The sequence below is a fragment of the Salvelinus fontinalis genome, chromosome 32 (assembly GCF_029448725.1).
Source record: "Salvelinus fontinalis isolate EN_2023a chromosome 32, ASM2944872v1, whole genome shotgun sequence".
In the NCBI taxonomy this organism is placed as follows: Eukaryota; Metazoa; Chordata; class Actinopteri; order Salmoniformes; family Salmonidae; genus Salvelinus; species Salvelinus fontinalis.
In genome coordinates, this window is record NC_074696.1 from 18,962,575 (window position 1) to 18,984,800 (window position 22,226).

General features: G+C 41.8%; 1 protein-coding gene across 1 annotated transcript; it reads left to right on the plus strand.

The window, feature by feature from the left end:
- The first annotated feature begins 714 nt into the window (after positions 1-714).
- Positions 715-22,083, plus strand: LOC129830834 (N-acetylneuraminate 9-O-acetyltransferase-like). The gene is made up of 19 exons (XM_055893601.1): positions 715-1,152; positions 2,455-2,551; positions 2,732-2,852; positions 3,288-3,332; positions 3,534-3,596; positions 9,164-9,208; positions 9,314-9,437; positions 9,670-9,884; positions 10,596-10,762; positions 12,549-12,807; positions 13,014-13,103; positions 13,353-13,472; positions 14,087-14,243; positions 14,436-14,515; positions 14,756-14,857; positions 16,932-17,072; positions 18,267-18,344; positions 19,007-19,099; positions 19,227-22,083. The coding sequence occupies exons 1-19, from the start codon at positions 909-911 to the stop codon at positions 19,500-19,502; spliced, it is 2,517 nt and encodes an 838-aa protein (XP_055749576.1). The 5' UTR covers positions 715-908; the 3' UTR covers positions 19,503-22,083.
- The last annotated feature ends 143 nt before the right edge of the window (positions 22,084-22,226 follow it).

Genomic DNA, 22,226 nt, shown 5'->3' on the forward strand with positions numbered 1-22,226 from the left:
GTATCTTAGTCACTTAATAATGTTTACATATCTTGCAGTACTAATCTCATATGTATATACTGTATTCTATACTATTCTACAGTATCTTAGTCACTTAATGTTTACATATCTGGCATTACTCATCTCATGTGTATATACTGTTTTCTAGACTATTCTATGGTATCTCATTCACTTAATAATGCTAACATATCTTGCATTACTCATCTCATATGTATACAGTATACTGTTTTTCTATACTATTCTACTGTATCTTAGTCTGTTCTGCTCTGACATCGCTCGTCCATATTTAATTAATTCCTACTTAGATTCGTGTGTATTGGGTATATGTTGTGTAATTTGTTAGATATTACTTGTTAGAGATTACTGCACTGTCGGTGCTATAAGCACAATAATTTCGCTACACCCCCAATAACAACCACAATTTGATTGGGTCTTCATTGCAGCAGCTGCAGCCAATTGCTTTATGTGTCTTTCTGATCGTTGTACCCTCAGTTGATATCAAAAAGCCATGGTCAATCCAGAAAGTCAAATCACCACAATTTCTATAGTTCCAGGAACAGAATGATTTTTGAATTTAACTAGGCAAGTCAGTTAAGAACAAATACTTAATTACAATGATGGCCTACCCAGGTCAAACCCCCACGACGCTGGGAAAATTGTGCGCCACCCTATCCCTCTTGCAGAGATGCAGTGCCTTAGACCGCTGCGCCACTATGGAGCCCCTGATGACAACACAATGAATACAATTCAAACTGATACGATTTTGCACCATACGTTTTCAGGATCCTTTAATTGTACTGTTGATTTATTTAAATCATGTTTGCATTGACGATGGAAGGTGAAAAGCAGATGCAGGTGTCTTGACCAGCCGCAAGTTTTTGTACAGCGTCGGAAACCGCGCACCGTCTATGCCCCACACAACAGTGCCAGACAGCGGATGCGTGGACGCGCGGGTGTACTCAGCCCCCGACCACCCCGCTGTATCCTATTTGTCTACTTGTTGTCATGGAGGAGCCAAGATGGCGGTCCTGGCCTATAGCCTAGGCAAACGGGAAATAAATCAGTATTTTTGCATTAAAAATGCTAAATTATTATCTCTCGCTGCCGTCATTCTACTCACCGTGTTTCACACAGTTTCTCGGTATTATGGAGGTAAGCGACTGGCTTAAATATGTTTGTTAGATAGCCAGGTAACGTTACGTTAGCTAACAGACACTTGACTCAACTGTGTTCGGGGAACTTGTAGCTAGCTAAGGATAGCTTCCCTCTTTGGCCCTTTTTGCTCGCTGTTAGGGCGTTTGCTAACACAATCTTACTAGTTACAACAATATGGTATTTGCAAATTGAGAAAACATAATAATAAAACCGCAAGGACTTAGCTACAGCTAAGCAATTGCAAGGATGCATGAATACACTTGCAGGAGCCTGAATTAGCTAACTAACGTTAGCTACATCGTTTTAGCACAGATAGAACAATGATATATAACATATTTGGTGCATAGCTGTGATGCATTCAACCAAGAGACAGTCAAGCACAATGGGTAAAGTATCCTAGTGGCATCGTCGCGAGTTAACCCATGTTTAATTACATCATTGTAGTAGCTAACTAGTAACGCTACGCTCTTACTGGCAAACTAGCCTACTGAATTAGCTGATTGCAACTAACTTGTTAGTTAATCTGTCTATTATCTAACATCAACCTAAGCAAACGTTAGTTAACTGGTCAGTTAACGTTAGCTAATGTGCTCTTTAAAAGTTAACGTACGTAACATATTGCGCACGCGCGAAGTAATAACTAGCTAACGCTTGCTAGTTACTATAGAGCGTAATTTATTTTTAATTTTTACGGGAAGCTCAAATCTGACATTACTGTTGATTTGATAGTGGGGGTAATAAAGCCATAGCTGTCTGTGGCTAACTGTGGAATCTAATGTATGCCTTATGATTGGCAAGTATACACATACAGCCACAGAGGAGGCAGGAGCCTAGCTGGCCATTTATAAATTATTGTTTGTATCTGGCAGGCAAGCGTTAGCCTCCCGGATGATGGCTTGCATACAGTGATCTTTGTTTATGGAAGGCATAGGACACAGTGGGCTCTCTGTGTGTACACTGAGAACAGCTGCTGCTGTTGTCTGGCTGGTGTTGACATTGGCTGCTCTTGACGCCTTCTCTTGTCACCCCACATCTTTTGCTCGTTTGCATTGATTAATTGCCAGATGGTTCTATTCAATTAGAACACAAGTGAACGCCATGAGATATGTGTGTTTTTTCCTGGAAAATGTTGATGGCTTAATTTGTACTGCAGGCTGCAATGGTGTCTTGGCTGAACCTTGCATTGTGCACACTGCTGCATTTGTAGTGTTGAAAACCGTGTAGAGGCAGCAGGTTTCATTGTGTGTGTTTTTGTTGTTGTTATGGCTTACTGGAATGTTCTCTCTGTCTTCCCCTCAGGCGGAGATACATGTGAGTGGTTGCTGTCCAGTGGTCGGTTCTTAGGAGAAAACGTATGGCAGCCCTATGGCTGTATGATGCACAAATATAAAAGCATGTGAGTCACACCAATGGGGGGAATGTATGTGTGGTGTGTGTGTGTGTGTGTGTGTGTAAAATGTGTTACATACTTTTGATAGCATTTTAACCAACCCCACAACTACACAATTATCAAATTGTTTGTCAGTTGTTGTTACTATGTGCGAGTGAGTCATTAGTTGTTGTTTTTTTCCCACAGTGAAGCAAAGACTTGCCTTGCTGAGAAAAGGGTGGCCTTCATTGGCGATTCCAGAATACGGCAGCTATTCTATTCATACATACAAATAATCGATCCTACACAAAGAGAGAATGGAAGAAAGGTAAGCTAAATCCCCCTGGCTTAAAGCACACACAAACATGAATTTCTGATCTCATGGCTGAATCTTAACTTGAGATCTCTGCCCTTAAGTGACTCTCAAAGCTCCCATTGACATCAATGCAGAATTATTCAAAAGTCATTTAAGTTAGGATTCACCTCTTAAGTGTGTAACTCTAATTACTCCTGGAGGTTGTTCTGGATAAGAGCGTATGCTGAATTGCTCAAATGTAAATGTGTGTGTGTGTATATATATATATATATATATATATATATATATATATATATATATATATATATATATATATATATGATTTTTAGCCATGGTATTCCTAAAATAAGATGGGTAGTTGCTGCACTCAGTCAATGCTCTAATCTTGAGTAGAGAAATGGAGGGACAGTGACTGTTTTATCCCCTGTTGTGATGTCTGTCCACCAGCACGAGAACATTCCCTTTGAAGATAGGAGCTCTTCAGTCAATGTGGTGAGCTATTTGTGTATCTCTCTTTCCACATCTTCTCTGTCTCAGTCAACAATAACAATGTCAAAGCCCAACAATTCCTTTTTTTAATTTGACGATGTAGATTCACCTCCCAATTATTTTTTTTCTTCTTTCAAGGCAAACAGCATGTTGATTTTGGGTATTGTCCCGATAAGATCGATTTTTTTCCTGTTTTGTTGTTAGGACTTCCTGTGGTATCCGGAGGTGAATAACTCTCTGAAGGAGCGCTTGATGTCATGGACAGAGGTAAAGGCAAGCACTTATACTGTGCCTTGCAAAAGTATTTTTTCCTATTTTGTTGCATTACAACCTGTAATTCAAATTGATTTTTATTTGGATTTCATGTAATGGACATAAACAAAATAGTAAAAATTGGTGAAGTGAAATGAAAAAAAATACTTGTTTCAAAAAATTCAAAAAAATAGAAACGGAAAAGTGGTGTGTGCATATGTATTCACCCCCTTTGCTATGAAGTCCCTAAAGAATATCTGGTGCAACCAATTACCTTCAGAGGTCACATAATTAGTTAAATAAAGTCTACATGTGTGCAATCTAAGTGTCACATGATCTGTCACATGATGTCAGTATACAGTTTAAGTTGGAAGTTTACATACACCTTAGCCAAATACATTTAAACTCAGTTTTTCACAATTCCTGACATTTAATCCTAGTAAAAAGTCCCTGTCTTAGGTCAGTTAGGATCACCACTTCATTTTATATGTCAGAATAATAGTAGAGAGAATGTTTTATCACATTCCCAGTGGGTCAGAAGTTTACATACACTCAATTAGTATTTGGTAGCAATGCCTTTAAGTTGTTTAACTTGGGTCAAACATTTGGGTAGCCTTCCACAAGCTTCCACGATAAGTTGGGTGAATTTTGGCCCATTCCTCCTGACAGAGCTGGTGTAACCGAGTCCGGTTTGTAGGCCTCCTTGCTCGCACACGCTTTTTCAGTTCTGCCCTCACATTTTCTATAGGATTGAGGTCAGGTCTTTGATGGCCACTCCAATACCTTGACTTTGTTGTCCTTAAGCCATTTGGAAGTATGCTTAGGGTCATTGTCCATTTGGAAGACCCATTTGCGACCAAGCTTTAACTTCCTGACTGATGTCTTGAGATGTTGCTTCAATATATCCACATAATTTTCCTACCTCATGATGCAATCTATTTTGTGAAGTGCACCAGCCCCTCCTGCAGCAAAGCACCCCCACAACATGATGCTGCCACCACCGTGCTTCATGGTTGGGATGGTGTTCTTCGGCTTGCAAGCCTCTCCCTTTTTCCTCCAAAGATAACAATGGTCATTATGGCCAAACAGTTCTATTTTTGTTTCATCAGACCAGAGGACATTTCTCCAAAAAGTACAATCTTTGTCCCCATGTGCAGTTGCAAACCGTAATCTGGCTTTTTTTATGTCCGTTTTGGAGCAGTGTCTTCTTCCTTACTGAGCAGCCTTTCAGGTTATGTCGATATAGTACTCGTTTTACTGTGGTGATAGATACTTTTGTACCTGTTTCCTCCAGCATCTTCACAAGGTCCTTTGCTGCTGTTCTGGGATTGATTTGCACTTTTCGCACCAAAGTACGTTCATCTCTAGGAGACAGAACGCGTCTCCTTCCTGAGCGGTATGACGGCTGCGTGGTCCCATGGTGTTTATACTTGCGTACTATTGTTTGTACAGATGAACGTGGTACCTTCAGGCATTTGGAAATTGCTCCCAAGGATGAACCAGACTTGTGGAGGTCTGGAATCTTTTTTTTTCTGAGGTCTTGGCTGATTTTTTTTGATTTTCCCATGATGTCAAGCAACGAGGCACTGAGTTTGAAGGTAGGCCTTGAAATACATCCACAGGTACACCTCTTATTGACTCAAATGATGTCAATTAGCCTACAGAAGCTTTTAAAGCCATGATATGATTTTCTGGAATTTTCCAAGCTGTTTAAAGGCACAGTCAACTTAGTGTATGTAAACTTCTGACCCACTGGAATTGTGATACAGTGAAATAATCTGTCTGTAAACAATTGATGGAAATATGATTTGTCATGCACAAAGTAGATGTCCTAACCGACTTGCCAAAACTATAGTTTGTTAACAAGACATTTGTGGAGTGGTTGAGAAATGAGTTTTAATGACTCCAACCTAAGTGTATGTTAACCTCCGACTTCAACTGTATATACATCTGTTCTGAATGGCCCCAGAGTCTGCAACACCACTAAGCAAGGGGCACCACCAAGCAAGTGGCACCACGAAGACCAAGGAGCTCTCCAAACAGGTCAGGGACAAAGTTGTGGAGAAATGCAGATCAGGGTTGGGTTATAAAAAAAAATGATCAGAAACTTTGAACATACCATGGAGCACCATTAAATCCATTATTAAAAAATGTAAAGAATATGGCACCACAACAAACCTGCCAAGAGACGGCGGCCCACCAAAACTCACGGGCCAGGCAAGGAGGGCATTAATCAGAGAGGCAACAAAGAAACCAAAGATAACCCTGAAGGAGCTGCAAAGCTCCACAACGGAGATTGGAATATCTGTCCATAGGACCACTTTAAGCCGTACACTCCACAGAGCTGGGCTTTACAGAAGAGTGGCCAGAAAAAAGCCATTCCTTAAAGAAGAAAAAAATCAAACACGTTTGGTCTTCACCAAAAGGCATGTGGGAGACTCCCCAAACATATGGAAGAAGGTACTCTGGTCAGATGAGACCAACATTTAGCTTTTTGGCCATCAAGAAAAATGCTAAGTCGGGCGCAAACCCAACACCTCTCATCACCCCAAGAACACCATCCCATCACATGCTGTGGGGATGTTTTTCATCGGCAGGGACTGGGAAACTGGTCAGAATTGAAGAAATGATGGATGGTGCTAAATACAGGGAAATTCTTGAGGGAAACCTGTTCCAGTCTTCCAGAGATTTGAGACTGGGACGGTTCCAGTCTCGACTTAAAGATTGCTGTACACCAGCAGAACCCATCCAACTTGAAATAGCAGGAGCAGTTTTGCCTTGAAGAATGGGCAAAAACCCCAGTGGCTAAATGTGCCAAGCTTATAGACACCCCAAGAGACTTGCAGCTGTAATTGCTGCAAAAGGTGGCTCTACAAAGTATTGACTTTGGGGGGGTGAATAGTTTTGCACACTATCTACTTTTATGTTTGTTCCATAATTTAAAAAAATATTTTGCATCTTCAAAGTGGTAGGCAGGTTGTGAAAATCAAGTGATTCAAACCCCCAAAAACTATTTTAATTCCAGGTTGTAAGGCAACAAAATAGGAAAAATGTTAAGGGTGGTAAATACTTTCGCAAGCCACTGTATCTAACACAGGTTTGGGGTCAATTCCAATTCAAAAAGTAAACTGAAATTCCAGTTTATTCATTTGAAAAGGGACATCCATTTTCAATGACTTATCAACTACCAGCAATACTATACCTGCACCTGTCGACGACACAAGTTGTTCTGCTTCCACGAGCACATCCAATGCTAGCATCAGTAATTCTGCATTTGTTGTTAGCCCAGCTAGCATGGACACTGACAGTTGTGAATATGATGCAGCCGAAGAGTTACTGCTTACTTACCTGGGAAAGCACAGAACAACAGACAGGGACGTTGGACCATCAAAGAGGCGCAAATAGGAGAACTACATTGATTTGGGGTTCACTTATATAGGGAGTCGTGCCTTTCCTCAGCCACAGTGCGTTTTAATGTGCAAAAGTACTATCTCACAACTCGATGAAACATTCACTCTTGCGCAGACATTTAGAAACAAAACCTGCCAATTTGAAAAATAAGCCGCTGGATTTCTTTGAGCGGGAATTAAGACGTCTTTTGAGTAGTAAGACGTATAAAAGCAACAGATATCATTAATAAGAAGGGGCTAGAAGCGTCTTATATGGTGAGCTACCGAGTGGCTGGGACAGGCAAGCCCCATACTATTGTGGAGGACTTAATTATTCCTGCTGCCTCGGAAATGGCTGGGACAATGCTGGGGGAAAAGGCCCAAAAAACTATAGACAATGACTTCATCAAACACTGTATCCCGATGCATCAGTGACATAGCAGGAGATGTTTTGAAACAATTACTGCTTCGCATACAAGCCAGTGAATTCTATGCGTTACAGCTGGATGAGTCAACAGACTTGGCGGGCCTGGTATATGTCCGTTACGTTTATGGCGGGTCAATTGAGGAAGACATCCTCTTATGGAATCCAGAACAACAGGAGAGGATATTTTTAAAGTACTGGACAGCTTTGTAACATCAAATGGACTTTGGTGGTCAAGATGTGTTGGTATCTGTACTGATGGCGCAAAAGCCATGACAGGGAGACATAGTGGAGTGGTAATGCCCGTGCAAGCAGTTGCTCCCGACGCCACTTGTGTACACTGCAGCATCCACAAGAGGCTCTTGCTGCCAAGGGAATGCCTGACCGCTTGAAAGATGTTTTGGACACTACAGTGAAAATGGTTAACTTTTGTTAAAGCAAGGCCCCTGAACGCTTGTGTATTTTCTGCACTATGCAATTATATGGGCAACGACCATGTAATGCTTTTACAACATGCTGGTTATCAAGGGGCAAAGTATTGACACGTTTTTTTGAATTGAGAGACAAGCTTAAAGTTCTTTACTGACCATAATTTTCACTTGTCTGACTGCTTGCATGATGAGTTTCTCACACGACTGGCCTATCTGGGTGATGTTTTTTCTTGCCTGAATGATCTGAATCCAGGATTACAAGGACTATGCAACTATATTTAATGTGCTGGACAAAATTGTAGGCTATGATTAAGAAGTTGGAGTTCTTCTCTGTCTGTATTAACAAGGACCTCCCTTCATGCCCTGCCTCCAGTCCAATTGCCGATATCTGAACAGGAGAGCCTCATCTAAATTGCAAACGGTTCTGTGAAAATTGAATTGAATCAGAAGCCACTGCCAGATTTCTGGATTGGGCTGCGCTCAGAGTATCCTGCCTTGGCAAATCTCGCTGTTAAGACATGATGCCCTCTGCAACCACGTACCTATGTGAGAGTGGATTCTCGGCCCTCACTAGCATGACAACTAAATACAAGCACAGACTGTGTGTGGAAAATGATTTAAGACTGAGACTGTCCAATACAACCCAACATTGCAGAGTTATGGGCATCCTTTCAAGCACACCCTTCTCATTTAACCTATGGTGAGTTATTCACCATTTTTGAACAAATAAAGTTTTATATGTAATTATTGATTATTATTTGTGCCCTGGTTCTATAAGAGTTCTTTGTCACTTCCCATGAGCTGGGTTGTGACAAACTCCTACTCATTCTTATATTTAATAAATGTATCGTATAATGTGTGTGTGTGGCAGGCTTACAATGATGGCAAAAAAATACATTTGAGAGTGCGCTGACCCTGGTCCTAGAGTGGGTACACGGCTGGAGGTTGAATGTTTTGAAGGAGTACGGGACTATTAAAAAGTTTGAAGCACTGATCTAATCCAACAATCACAATCACATCTTTGTTTACACCTCTTCTGTCCTCAAACATCCGCGTCTTATTCGTGAAAGTGTGTACTTAATGAGAGATTTTTGCAATGTATTTTTTGTTTGATAATGCATATGCAATATGCAAGAGAGATTATATTTAAGTGCTACTGTATAAATACTGTGATTTATTTAGGTTTGATTGAATTGAGCCCTTGGAAGAGCCCTCAGCATTAGGCTATTCCTGTTGCCCGTAAGCAGACGATACATAGCAACAGTTTACTGCGATTTTAAGATCATTCCAAAATAGTAACATGGCATGATTTAATATGACGTCTTGACTGTGTTTCAGGATCCTTCTGTAAAACCAGATGTCGTCATCATCGGAGCTGCCACTGTTAGTGAAATATGCTCACTCTCAACTCTGTTTACCACATATTTATCAAATTTCCTCCTGCATAGTTTAGATGGATTTCATCAGAGATTTCAATCTTTCCAATAGTGGTCCATCAAGTTGCGTAGTGGCAGCAGCGAGGCGCTGCAGCAGTACAGGGCCAACCTCACAGCCATCTCCTCGCCTCTGGAACAGCTGGCTGAGGATGGGGAGGTCTACTGGGTTTTACAGGGTTAGTGCTTTACTGTTCATCTACCAGTCAATCAAAAGGAGACATGTTGATGGGTGCTTTGAAAATGAGGAATTTTATATTGATTAAGCATTTCTCTCTCCCCTCCGCTTCATCTTTCTTTTATTTTCTCTCTTCCGTCTCTTTCCAATCTCACTGTCCTCCACCCCCTCCATCTCTCTTTTTTAACCCCCCCCCCTCTCATGCCCCCTCTCTCTCCCTTTCTCTCCTCCAGACCCTGTCCATGAGGAAGTTCTGAGTGATAACAGGAAGATGATTACTAACGAGCAGTTGGAGCTGTACAACGAGGCGGCGCTCGGCACTCTGAACAGCAACAAGAAGAACGCCAAGGCCAGAGTCAGGTTCTTGGGTGCCTCGCGCCAGGCTGCCGTGGAAACCATTGCCCAATCAGCTGATGGCCTGCACCTGCCCGAGAACACCCGGAACGTGGTAGGTGTTTAGGTGGTCTGTCTGGCCTGGCACCTCTACCTGCATCTGTATGATCAAATAACAGCTGGCTTAAGCCTAAAATAGAAACAAAAATCAAATATGTATGGTTTGAAACAGTTTAGTGCTGAAAAACCGTCAGGCTCTATGACTCTCTTAACCAGCACCATGTCAAATTACACTGTCCATCCTGTATACCTTGCACTTTAATTCATTGAACATTTGACAGCTTCTATGTTCACCTGCATTTGCCTAGTTAGTTAGTACATGATTGGTGTGCTCCCCTTTTATAGAAACAGAGTGACAATTTTAGGGCCTTTGACACCTCCTGGTGTAGAGGTCCTGGATGGCAGGCAGCAGCTTAGCCCCAGCGATGTACTGGGCCGTACGTATAAGGTTACATACCTTAAGACTGCGGTAACCTGCGAGTCTGTTACAGTACTAGCCGCGCATGGCGGCTCATTTTAACCTGCCCTGGGTATGAAGTTTCCCAAAGGTACAGGTCTAGGATCAGCTTCTCCTCCCCCTAATCCTAACCGTTAGTGGGGAAAATGCAAAACTGACGCAAGATCCATGTCTAAGGGCAACTTCACCCTACACCTGATAACCCTGTCACAGTAAATCTAACCTTTACCCTTCATCCGGAGCCAGGACAAGGCTTGCACTGTGCTGGAGTCTTCCGCTCTATAATAATGTCTCTCTACCCTCCACCAGGGTGCCATGATCCTGATGAATGCTGTGTGTAACAAGGTCCTTCGGCCCATCGACGGCTCCTGCTGCCAATCCCTGCCGGCCCCCAACCTCCTCCAGAAACTGACAGGCTGTGTCTTCCTGGGCTCAGCACTGGTATTCCTGGTGCTTCATGCTCTGGGCCACAACAGGTACACGCTCCCTTGTGGCTCAGTCGGTTAGAAGGTCATGGGTTCTATTCCCGCTGGGGCCACATATATTGAAACATATACACTTAGACTATTTTGTGTTGTTCAGATCCAGGACTCTCAATTAAACAATTTTACTGGTGCTCCCAACGTAAAAAAGGAGCACACCACGAAATTTTGTAGCACCAGAAAAAGTATTTTTATTGATTGAGATACAGCCTTATATTGAGCCTATATGAATTCTAGCTGCTTTTGAACCACATGTTGTGCCATAGAAGATATGTAACACTGTAATAAACACATTAGTTTATTATAAAAAACTAAATTGTTGATACGAATCCCTGTCATTAAAATGAAACTCATTTGTAGAATATTAGCTTTCTACATTGTGTAAAAGCACTATTTTCCGATTGAGATGCATTGCATTCAAATTTGTTCACTGTCTCTTTAAAAAAACGTCAGGTTTGTGATCGGGATGCACCACCGATATGACATTTTTGGCCGACACCGATATCCAATATTTTCCTTGCCAAAAAAACAGATACAGATAGCGATATTTAAAAATGTATCAGCCTTTTAAGCATTTTAGTACAGCTAAATAGTTGAAACAAGGTGTTAAATGTTCATTTGTTCAGTTAGGAACAGATTGTTTAATAACTTGTAAATGAGAAAAATGACAAATCCATGAATGTGTTTAATCCCACAACAATTATTTTATCTGCCCCGCATTACAAAGATGGTGAAGTTGCTGGTGGCTCTTCTTACTATCCAGTCTTGACTGTGTGGAGAAACTTCAACATGTTTTGAAAGAAATATTGGTTTTAACTAAAATGCAGTTAATCATTTTAGCTTTAACTGTTTGAAAAAAAGTACTGTCTCTAGGCTGTCATAAACTGCTATAAATGGCTTAAACTTTTCAAGTGTGCTTAACTGACTTGACTAGCAAATGTGAAATTTACAACACATCTCATCTTTCATTTAGGAAATTATTATTTTTTACAAAAGAACAAAACTGCTTTGTTTTAAATGAAATTAAAATCTTGACCCATACCAGCTATGAATAAACAACAGAAAAGCCAATGGGCTTAGTACATTTTTTCCAGTGCCATTAGATGGCTGGGTTCCAATATGACTGCCCATTTACAATTTTAACATTTGGGGGAGGTTTTTCTTCACAAAGAGGACCTGCTCGGCTTAGTCACGAGAGTCTGTTTCTTTTTTCGTCTACAATGTGTGAAGCTGCACTGAAAAAGCGCTCACTGTCCACACTAGTACAGGGAGAACCAAGATACTTGCGCGCAGCTTTAGCTAGGATGGGGAAACGGTGCTTGTTACTTCTCCAGTATCTAAGTGCATCTTCATTCCTGGGAATATTAGGTGCTGTCAGGTATCCTATGATCTCCAAATAATGGATAAGGGGGGGGGGGGTAGTACATTTAATACAACATATTGCATTATTCTTGCATTCCAAAGGATCATTAGGCATAGATCAACATTGGCAAATGTTGGCTGATGTAGTAACAGAAAATAAAATACAACACATCTCTCTCACAGAGACAGACACAAACACACTGACCAAAAAGTTATTTTGTTGGCATTTACTAGTATATTGGCATTGTTATATTGGCATTGTTGGCATTTACTTATATTACTAGTAAAACATAGTCAAAACCTATTTCTTTCACTTACTTGCTGCCGTGCCGTTTCGTTGTTCATTTGTTCAGTCGTTTCATTCTCACCAAGGATTTCATCATACATGTCAAGCAGTGAAGTTGAAACATATTAACAGGCACTGGAAGTCCCGGCCCACTCCCCCCGACGTGGAGAGTGGCGAGGAGAAGAAGCCGGCCACGGCGGCGCCGCCTCTCAGCCACAAGGCTCCGTTCCAGGCCATGTGTAAGATGGGCCTCATCATGGCTTACTTCTACCTGTGTGACCGGGCCGACATCTTCATGAAGGAGCAGAAGTTCTACACCCACACCACCTTCTTCATCCCCCTCATCTATATGTTTGTCCTGGGGATCTTCTACAGCGAGAACAGCAAGGAGGTGAGAGGGTTTGGGATGGAATGTTTTTAAGGGAGTTGGAAAAAGTGGTCTTTTTTGCAGAGTTGTTCTTGGAGGTGGAAGCTTAGGCCTACATGAATTCAGAGATGTTTCTGTTTTAAATGAGTTGTCGTTGACTGCTAAACTCAATCGTCCATGTCTGACCTGATAGAAGGCTCTATCTTAGTGATTTTCTATTTCCCACGCAGACCAAGCTGCTGAACAGAGAGCAGACCGACGAGTGGAAGGGCTGGATGCAGCTAGTCATCCTCATCTACCACATATCTGGAGCCAGCGCCGTGAGTTTTACCATTACCTTTGATTTATAATGATGTGTTAACTCTGTCGCTTTGAATATAAATTAAATGACCACATGTATAATTGCATTAGAAAGCATTTACCATTTATATTTATTTTCGAAGTGCTCAAACAAAGCATGTATCATGTGAGTATCCATGTAACCTATTTCATTTTTTATTTTTATTTTTTACTGTGATGTATGATCAAGTGAAGGGGTGTTTGTTTTAAAAGTCAATCTTCCTTCCCAGTTCATCCCTGTGTACATGCATGTTCGGGTCCTGGTGGCGGCATACCTCTTCCAGACAGGATATGGACACTTCTCCTTCTTCTGGCTCAAAGGGGACTTTGGACTCTACAGAGTGTGCCAGGTAACTAATAGGTTTTATTAGAGTTAATAAAATGTTACTGTGGTACTGGTTCTAGCTGCTATACCTTTCCTACGGGACTAAATGTAATGTAAAATACACAACTGCTGACATGTGGTGCCATAGAAACAATTAAATGTTTTATCAAAAACAAAAACATGGATAGTTAGCAACAGCTGTATTGATCACATATGTAGAGGTATTGATAAGGAACCCCTTGATAAGAGGGATCCGTATGGTCTGGCCCAAGCTTACTTCACACAGGTTGTACTTTGGTTATGCTGCAGTATCAAGTTCCTTATCTCAAGTCAACCTCTGTGTGTCGTTGTTAAAAGCAATGTCTGTTCAACCATGCCAAACTATTTCTATTTAATTTAGATAAATATCATTCTTTTTTAAGCACGTTCCATGTCTGTTTAGAATGCTTTGTTAAAAGTGAGAATGGCCATTTCCTGTTTCCTGTATCTGTATCTCCGGGGTGAAGATTCCCCTAGGTACAGAACAAGGATTAGCTTCCCTTCCCCCAATCCTAACCTTTACCATTAGTGGGGGAAATGTAAAACTTACCACAGATCAGCGTTTAGGTGTAACTTCACCGTATTCCTGTCTGTCTCCAGGTCCTATTCCGTCTCAACTTCCTGGTCATAGTTTTGTGTCTGGTGATGGATCGGCCGTACCAGTTCTACTACTTTGTGCCTCTGGTCACTTTCTGGTTCGTCATAATCTACGCCACCATGGCCATGTGGCCCCAGATACTGCAGAAGAAAGCCAACGGTCCGTATGGGTCAGCCATTGTACTGGACAAGTAATGGTAGAAGTAAAGATAGCAAATAAACCAGTGATTTTAAAAGCAAAGAAATGCTTTGATTTTAAAAGTGTTTAATTCAGAAGTGATTCATACTAGTGTTGAATTGTGAAGAACCTCTGTCCAGCACAGTGAGTGTTTAGTCATTTGTCTTTTTACAGGTAGTGGGATGTGGCACATTGGAATTCTAGTGAAGCTGCTTGGGCTGCTCCTGTTCATCTGTTTCTTTGCATATTCACAGGTGAGTTCATCATCCGGTTTATTCACACATTTAGAGGCTTTAACTCGAGATTTGAAATGGAACTAAAAAGTTCTCAACTGGTATGGATCAATGTTTAAGACCAATGGCTGTATTCATAAAGTGTCTCAGAGCAGGAATAGTGATCTAGGATCAGGGCCCCCCTGTCCATGTAATCTTATCTTATCTAAAAGGCTAAACTGATCCTAAATCAGCGGATGTTTAACTGTCTATCTCTTCCAGGGGTTGTTTGAGAACATTTTCTCAGTCTGGCCCGTCTCCAAGCTCTTTGAGCTGAACGGAAGCATTCACGAGTGGTGGTTTAGGTGGAAGCTGGATCGATTTGTAAGTAGATATTTGAACATGTTTTTACACCCTTTAAGTGGCTCTCTCCTATCAGATTTTCTTGATACGGTATCAAAATATCACAGTATCACATCTCTTTAGGAAGTTGCACCAATAACTTGTCATTTTTTTTTTTATTATTGTCACACACCTGATTGGTGCAGTGAAATGTGTTGTTTTGTAGGGTCAGCCATAGTAGTACATTTCAACTTGGTGTTGCTGGTATTAGAACCAGCGACCTTTCGGTTTCTGGCCCAACACTCTAACCGCTAAGTTAACTGCCGCCCTAGATTCATCTTTTGGTCGATGTTTAATGTTAGTGATCTAGATGGTTCTATTGGTTGGTCAGTGTGAGTAAGTGGTACTGTGTGGTTCAGTCGGTAGAGCAGGGTGCTTGTAACATCAAGAGTGTGGGTTTGATTCCCACTGGAGCCACCCATACAAAAATGTATACACACACTACTAAGTTGTTTAGCATAAAAGCATCTGTGAAATGGCATTTATTATTGTTATTATTATACACTGCTCAAAAAAATAAAGGGAACACTTAAACAACACAATATAACTCCAAGTCAATCACACTTCTGTGAAATCAAACTGTCCACTTAGGAAGCAACACTGATTGACAATAAATTTCACATGCTGTTGTGCAAATGGAATAGACAACAGGTGGAAATTATAGGCAATTAGCAAGACACCCCCAATAAAGGAGTAGTTCTGCAGGTGGTGACCACAGACCACTTCTCAGTTCCTATGCTTCCTGGCTGATGTTTTGGTCACTTTTGAATGCTGGCGGTGCTTTCACTCTAGTGGTAGCATGAGGCGGAGTCTACAACCCACACAAGTGGCTCAGGTAGTGCAGCTCATCCAGGATGGCACATCAATGCGAGCTGTGGCAAGAAGGTTTGCTGTGTCTGTCAGCGTAGTGTCCAGAGCATGGAGGCGCTACCAGGAGACAGGCCAGTACATCAGGAGACGTGGAGGAGGCCGTAGGAGGGCAACAACCCAGCAACAGGACCGCTACCTCCGCCTCCGTGCATGTGTCTGCTCAAACGGTCAGAAACAGACTCCATGAGGGTGGTATGAGGGCCCGACGTTCACAGGTGGGGGTTGTGCTTACAGCCCAACACCGTGCAGGACGTTTGGCATTTGCCAGAGAACACCAAGATTGGCAAATTCGCCACTGGCGCCCTGTGCTCTTCACAGATGAAAGCAGGTTCACACTGAGCACATGTGACAGACGTGACAGAGTCTGGAGACGCCGTGGAGAACGTTCTGCTGCCTGCAACATGCTCCAGCATGACCGGTTTGGCGGTGGGTCAGTCATGGTGTGGGGTGGCATTTCTTTGGGGGGCCGCACAGCCCTCCATGTGCTCGCCAGAGGTAGCCTGACTGCCATTAGGTACCGAGATGAGATCCTCAGACCTCTTGTGAGACCATATGCTGGTGCGGTTGGCCCTGGGTTCCTCCTATTGCAAGACAATGCTAGACCTCATGTGGCTGGAGTGTGTCAGCAGTTCCTGCAAGAGGAAGGTATTGATGCTATGGACTGGCCCGCCCGTTCCCCAGACCTGAATCCAATTGAGCACATCTGGGACATCCACCAAAGCCACATTGCACCACAGACTGTCCAGGAGTTGGCGGATGCTTTAGTCAAGGTCTGGGAGGAGATCCCTCGGGAGACCATCCGCCACCTCATCAGGAGCATGCCCAGGCGTTGTAGGGAGGTCATACAGGCACGTGGAGGCCACACACAATACTGAGCCTCATTTTGACTTGTTTTAAGGACATTACATCAAAGTTGGATCAGCCTGTAGTGTGGTTTTCCACTTTAATTTTGAGTGTGACTCCAAATCCAGACCTCCATGGGTTGATAAATTTGATTTCCATTGATAATTTTTGTGTGATTTTGTTGTCAGCACATTCAACTATGTAAAGAAAAAAGTATTTAATAAGAATATTTCATTCATTCAGATCTAGGATGTGTTATTTTAGTGTTCCCTTTATTTTTTTGAGCAGTTTATATATTAGTATCTGAATGTGTGTGTTTTGACTTTGTGTGTGTGTCGTTTAGGCCATTATCCACGGGATGCTGTTTGCCTGTGTCTACCTGGTGCTGCAGAAGTGCCAGGTCCTCTCTGAGGGGAAAGGAGAGCCTCTCTTCTCCATAAGAATCTCCAACATCCTACTCCTCATCTCTGTAGTCTCATTCATGGTAAGAAGATTTTTTTTAATGTATTTATTTAACTATTACTAATACTACACTCTAAAACCATATTCTAGTATTTACTTTGTTAGTCCATCAATCTCCAAACCATTGTGCTTGTCAGCAGTCCAGTTTTGAAGAGTAAAAAACTGTGGTGATGTGTTTTTGTAGTATTCATTTTAATCAGTCAGGTGAGTACATTGAGCACCTTTTCTCATAAAGTTAACCTCATAATTTATTTTTTATCAGTGAACGTTCACACTGAGGTCAATGCAAATCTCAAATGGAAGATGTCCCTTCTATCCCTTTCTGATGCACATTGTGCTCCTTGTTACAAACCTCAGCTTTTACCTTGTACTCCTTGAACAACACTTTCCTAACCTCTCCTTGTACATCGTGATCCTTGAACAACACTTTCCTAACCTCTCCTTGTACATTGTGATCCTTGAACAACACTTTCCTAACCTCTCCTTGTACATCGTGATCCTTGAACAACACTTTCCTAACCTCTCCTTGTACATCGTGATCCTTGAACAACACTTTCCTAACCTCTCCTTGTACATCGTGATCCTTGAACAACACTTTCCTAACCTCTCCTTGTACATTGTGATCCTTGAACAACACTTTCCTAACCTCTCCTTGTACATTGTGATCCTTGAACAACACTTTCCTAACCTCTCCTTGTACATTGTGATCCTTGAACAACACTTTCCTAACCTCTCCTTGTACATCGTGATCCTTGAACAACACTTTCCTAACCTCTCCTTGTACATTGTGATCCTTGAACAACACTTTCCTAACCTCTCCTTGTACATCGTGATCCTTGAACAACACTTTCCTAACCTCTCCTTGTACATCGTGATCCTTGAACAACACTTTCCTAACCTCTCCTTGTACATTGTGATCCTTGAACAACACTTTCCTAACCTCTCCTTGTACATTGTGATCCTTGAACAACACTTTCCTAACCTCTCCTTGTACATCGTGATCCTTGAACAACACTTTCCTAACCTCTCCTTGTACATTGTGATCCTTGAACAACACTTTCCTAACCTCTCCTTGTACATCGTGATCCTTGAACAACACTTTCCTAACCTCTCCTTGTACATCGTGATCCTTGAACAACACTTTCCTAACCTCTCCTTGTACATCGTGATCCTTGAACAACACTTTCCTAACCTCTCCTTGTTTCATCTGTTCCAGACCTACTCCATATGGGCCAGCAGCTGTAAAAACAAGACCGAGTGCAACGAGATGCATCCCTACATCTCAGGGCTCCAGGTAAATACAGTAGGAAGTCAGGCCTTGCTTACTGTTGGTCTCACAGACAAAGCCATGCTCACAGTAGTTTTCCCATACACAGATTTAAGTTTTGTTACTTGTCAAGTAGTTACCCCTAAGCTAAGGAGTTGTGAACATCTTTAAACAGTTAATGCACACCTTCTACCTTCTTCTATGACACGTACTGTAGTTGACACAGACATGGATTTCATTATTAATTATTTTATAAATACTGAGCCCTTCTCTGAAGGCGTAGAAGGCCAATTGTTCCCCACTGGGTTTGGGTTAGTTGAATCTTGTTATGTTCTTGCAAATATTTACACGTAAGTTTACTGAAAATAAACTCAGTTGACAGTGAGAGGACATATATTTTTTTTGCTGCGTTTACGATACATAGCCCAAAATGACAATGGAATTAGTTGCCTTCTACAATAACAGGAGGGGTGTAGTTTACTGTAGCTCAGCCAAAGAAGAATAAAGAACGTGCTTTGCTGTTCCCAAATGAAACAGTGAGCCGACATTCTCTTGTTTCTATGTATTGGATCGTCTTTTTGGTCCAGCCCCTGTTAGCATTGGAATGTGCTTAACCCCCCCCACCCTTAATACAGTTGGTCCATGCCATGCACTGACTGGCTGGAATGTATTTCTGCTCCTCCTCTCAGATCCTAGCCTTCATCCTAATCAGAAACATTCCCGGATACGCCCGCTCTTTATACAGCTCATTCTTCGCATGGTTTGGGAAGATCTCCCTAGAGGTAAGATGGATGCCGCTTGCAGGGATGCTGCACTCACTGTTCATCAGCAGAATCTCTGTATGATACTTGTAAATTTCGTTTATTGCATTCAACTCCCTCCCTTTCCCTCTCTCTTTCCGACCCCCAGCTGTTCATCTGCCAGTACCACATCTGGCTGGCGGCGGACACCAAGGGTATCCTGGTGCTGATCCCAGGCAACCCCTCGCTCAACATCATCCTCAGCACCTTCATATTTGTGTGTGTGGCCCATGAGATCTCCCTGATCACCAACGACCTGGCCCAGGTGGCCATCCCCAAGGATGGGGGCGCCCTGCTCAAGAGGCTGCTGGTTGCCGGGGTCTTCACCCTGGGTCTACTTCTGATGTCCAAGAGCGCTGAAGGGAACCAAGGAGAAGGCCACTGAGGTGAGGAGGGTGTACCACTGTGGGGGAGAGGTAGACTGATTTCTAGACTAATGAGACTGACTGACTGGTTAGTCTTCCATGACCCCAGGGTCGTATTCATTTGGCACCAAACTGAAGAAAATTGACTGATAGATGTGTTCCATTGAAAACCTTTTAAAACCTTTTGCTATGGTTCGCATCAGTGAATACGACGGAGTTGAACAGACACAGGCCAAGTCAAGGATATGGCACTGCTGTCTGTCTCTCTTGACTGCTCTGCTCTGAGTACTGGGGTGAAAGTCATACACTGAAGAGGACGAGGTCCCAACTTGGGCCCACACATCACTGAACAGCACATGAATAAGGTACTGACTCCATACTATAGACGTTTACAATGGAAGAAGGGTGAGGTGGGGGTGGAGGATCGGGGGGAATGGTGGGTTTGATGATGTGTGGATTTTTTTAACTAATTGCTCCCCAGATGGCTCGCTATGCAGTGTACTAGTTTTGACTGGGCTCCGGTCTAAAGTAGTGCGCTATATAGAGAAGGGTGCCATTTGGGATGCAGATAGAAACAAATAAAGTTTGCCTTGTGCTGAAAGGTGAGGTCAGCAGTCACCTAGCTCTGAGATCTATGTTTTATGCACATTATTTAATTATTTAAATGAAGCTTCTATTTTATACAGGGTTATTTTTGGTTGTTGCTTTTGTTTTTCCATTTGTTGTGTGTGTGCCCATGACTGTTGTTTGTTTGTGAAATGAAGTATTGCCTAGATATTTTCAGTTTATTTTGTCACCACAAAGACTACAGCCAGGCCAGGCAGAAGATGCAGTAATGAATTTTCATTGCAGAATCCTGTTGCATTCTGGGTCTGACACGAGCCTATCCTATCGGGGTAAACAACCACTCTGGTGTATGTGTGTATCTGTTTGTGCAGGTTCAGTTGTTTCACCAATTTCTGCTAGTATGTTAAAGGAGAAGTGTGGATGTTGTTTCTGTGTTGTTCGTTAGTCATCGTAAAGCAGGCTTCTCAGAGCTACAATAGAACAGGCACTGCTTTGTAAATACATCTAACATACCGTGGCAGGACATCCGTCAAAGCATACTTTCATGTACAACATTAGTTACCACTATGGCGAAGCCACTGCTAATGAGTGGATGGATGAAATGCACCTGACTTAATGCCTTCGTTGTACTCCCTACTGTTTTCTCTTCAGTTGCCACACGGCATCAGTGCCAAGTTTGCATTGAAATGTGACACGTCGTGATCAAGGATGGAATTTAAGGATTTTGGGCAGTGGCTAGCTGGGCTAGTAGACTGTAATTTCTACTATCCCGGTTGTTATTCTGTGCTATATTGTAAAACACCAAATTTCACTCGCCGCCAGGCTAGTTAAGCACATTTTCTACTAGCCCAGTCTGAAAAGTGCTAGCATCAGGGCTAGCTTAATTTCCATCCTTGGTCGTGATACTTCAATATGTATTTTAAAGAAGGTGAGTGAATGGAAAGTATTGCTAAAGAATAAAAAGCAGTAGTTCATGTTGAGCCTGTCATTTACCTACAGATGGACAATATACACCAACAGTTAAGTCTTGTTTCAGCCAACTAGTCAAACCCATGTTCTTTGTGTGTATTTTCCAATTCAGCCATGTAAGGTTTTTACAAAGGAAGGCCAGTAAAAAAAAAAAATGGTATCGTAAAAGTAAGAGATTTTTGTATATCTGCTACTTCATCCATTTTGTACCTCACCTTGGAGGTAGCCTAAATACAACGGCCAAAATTGTATGGATTTAAGGAAACACTGATTCGCTTCATATCCAGTTGTTGAATCATTTAGATACCACTTTGATCCATTGGTTATAGTGCCCATTATTTAACACCCCTCACAATGTGTAAATCACCTGCTTAAAGCTGGATGTTAAGGCAACTTAGCAGATATTGTAAGTGTACATTAAGAAGACTGTAAAATAGTTAGTTATTTTAGTTTAATCGCATATGAATTTTATCTGTATATTTTCTGTGCCGTGGAAAGGTAACTAGATTTACTACAGGTTCATGTAGCTTCTCAATTAAATGAATTCAATACCATATATTGGTCTGACAGGTCTTGGCACTGAGGCCTATTCAGAAGGCTGTATCCCAAATGGCACCCTATACCTCTTAAACACAGACCCATAGGGCTCAGATCAAAAGTGGTACACTTTGTAGGGAATAGGGTGCCATTTGTTTGTTACAATTTGCTTGAAAGTCAAAACATTACACATTTTGATAATTTGATTGATTGATTAAGGAGATTGACAAAATTGCACCGACTGTAAATGGACGGCAATTGTTCTGAATTTGGTTGTCAGAAAAATAGATACAGGAAAATGGTTATCTACCTTGAATTAAAGTATATTACAGTATGTTATTCACAATTTTAGATTTTTCTGTTTAAATTAGTTTTGGTCAAATTAAAAGAAGCAACAACTATGTATACCCAGAGAAGTTTTATGTAAATTATTTTGTGACGTCTTAAAAATGTGAAATGTACCCATTTTATTTATAAATGCCTTTATTCTGTTGTACATTGTCAATAATACATACCTTCATAAAAATATTGTCTGACTTTGTCCCTTCCTTGTCAACACCGTGAGGTTAATCACTGGGCTGTGTCCGGGAAGCCGGCCCAGAGTATTTAGTTTATGCTCTTTATGTTAACACTACTAAAATTGCCCTCAGGTGGACACCAGCAAGAAAGTG

Bases quoted from the DNA above. Each gene is read 5' to 3' on its own strand.
- LOC129830834 (XM_055893601.1), top strand. From the start codon at position 909: ATGCCCCACACAACAGTGCCAGACAGCGGATGCGTGGACGCGCGGGTG. The intron at 3,597-9,163 runs GTAAAGGCAAGC...ACTGTGTTTCAG, and splicing joins GCTTGATGTCATGGACAGAG to GATCCTTCTGTAAAACCAGA. The intron at 14,244-14,435 runs GTCCGTATGGGT...GTCTTTTTACAG, and splicing joins ACTGCAGAAGAAAGCCAACG to GTAGTGGGATGTGGCACATT.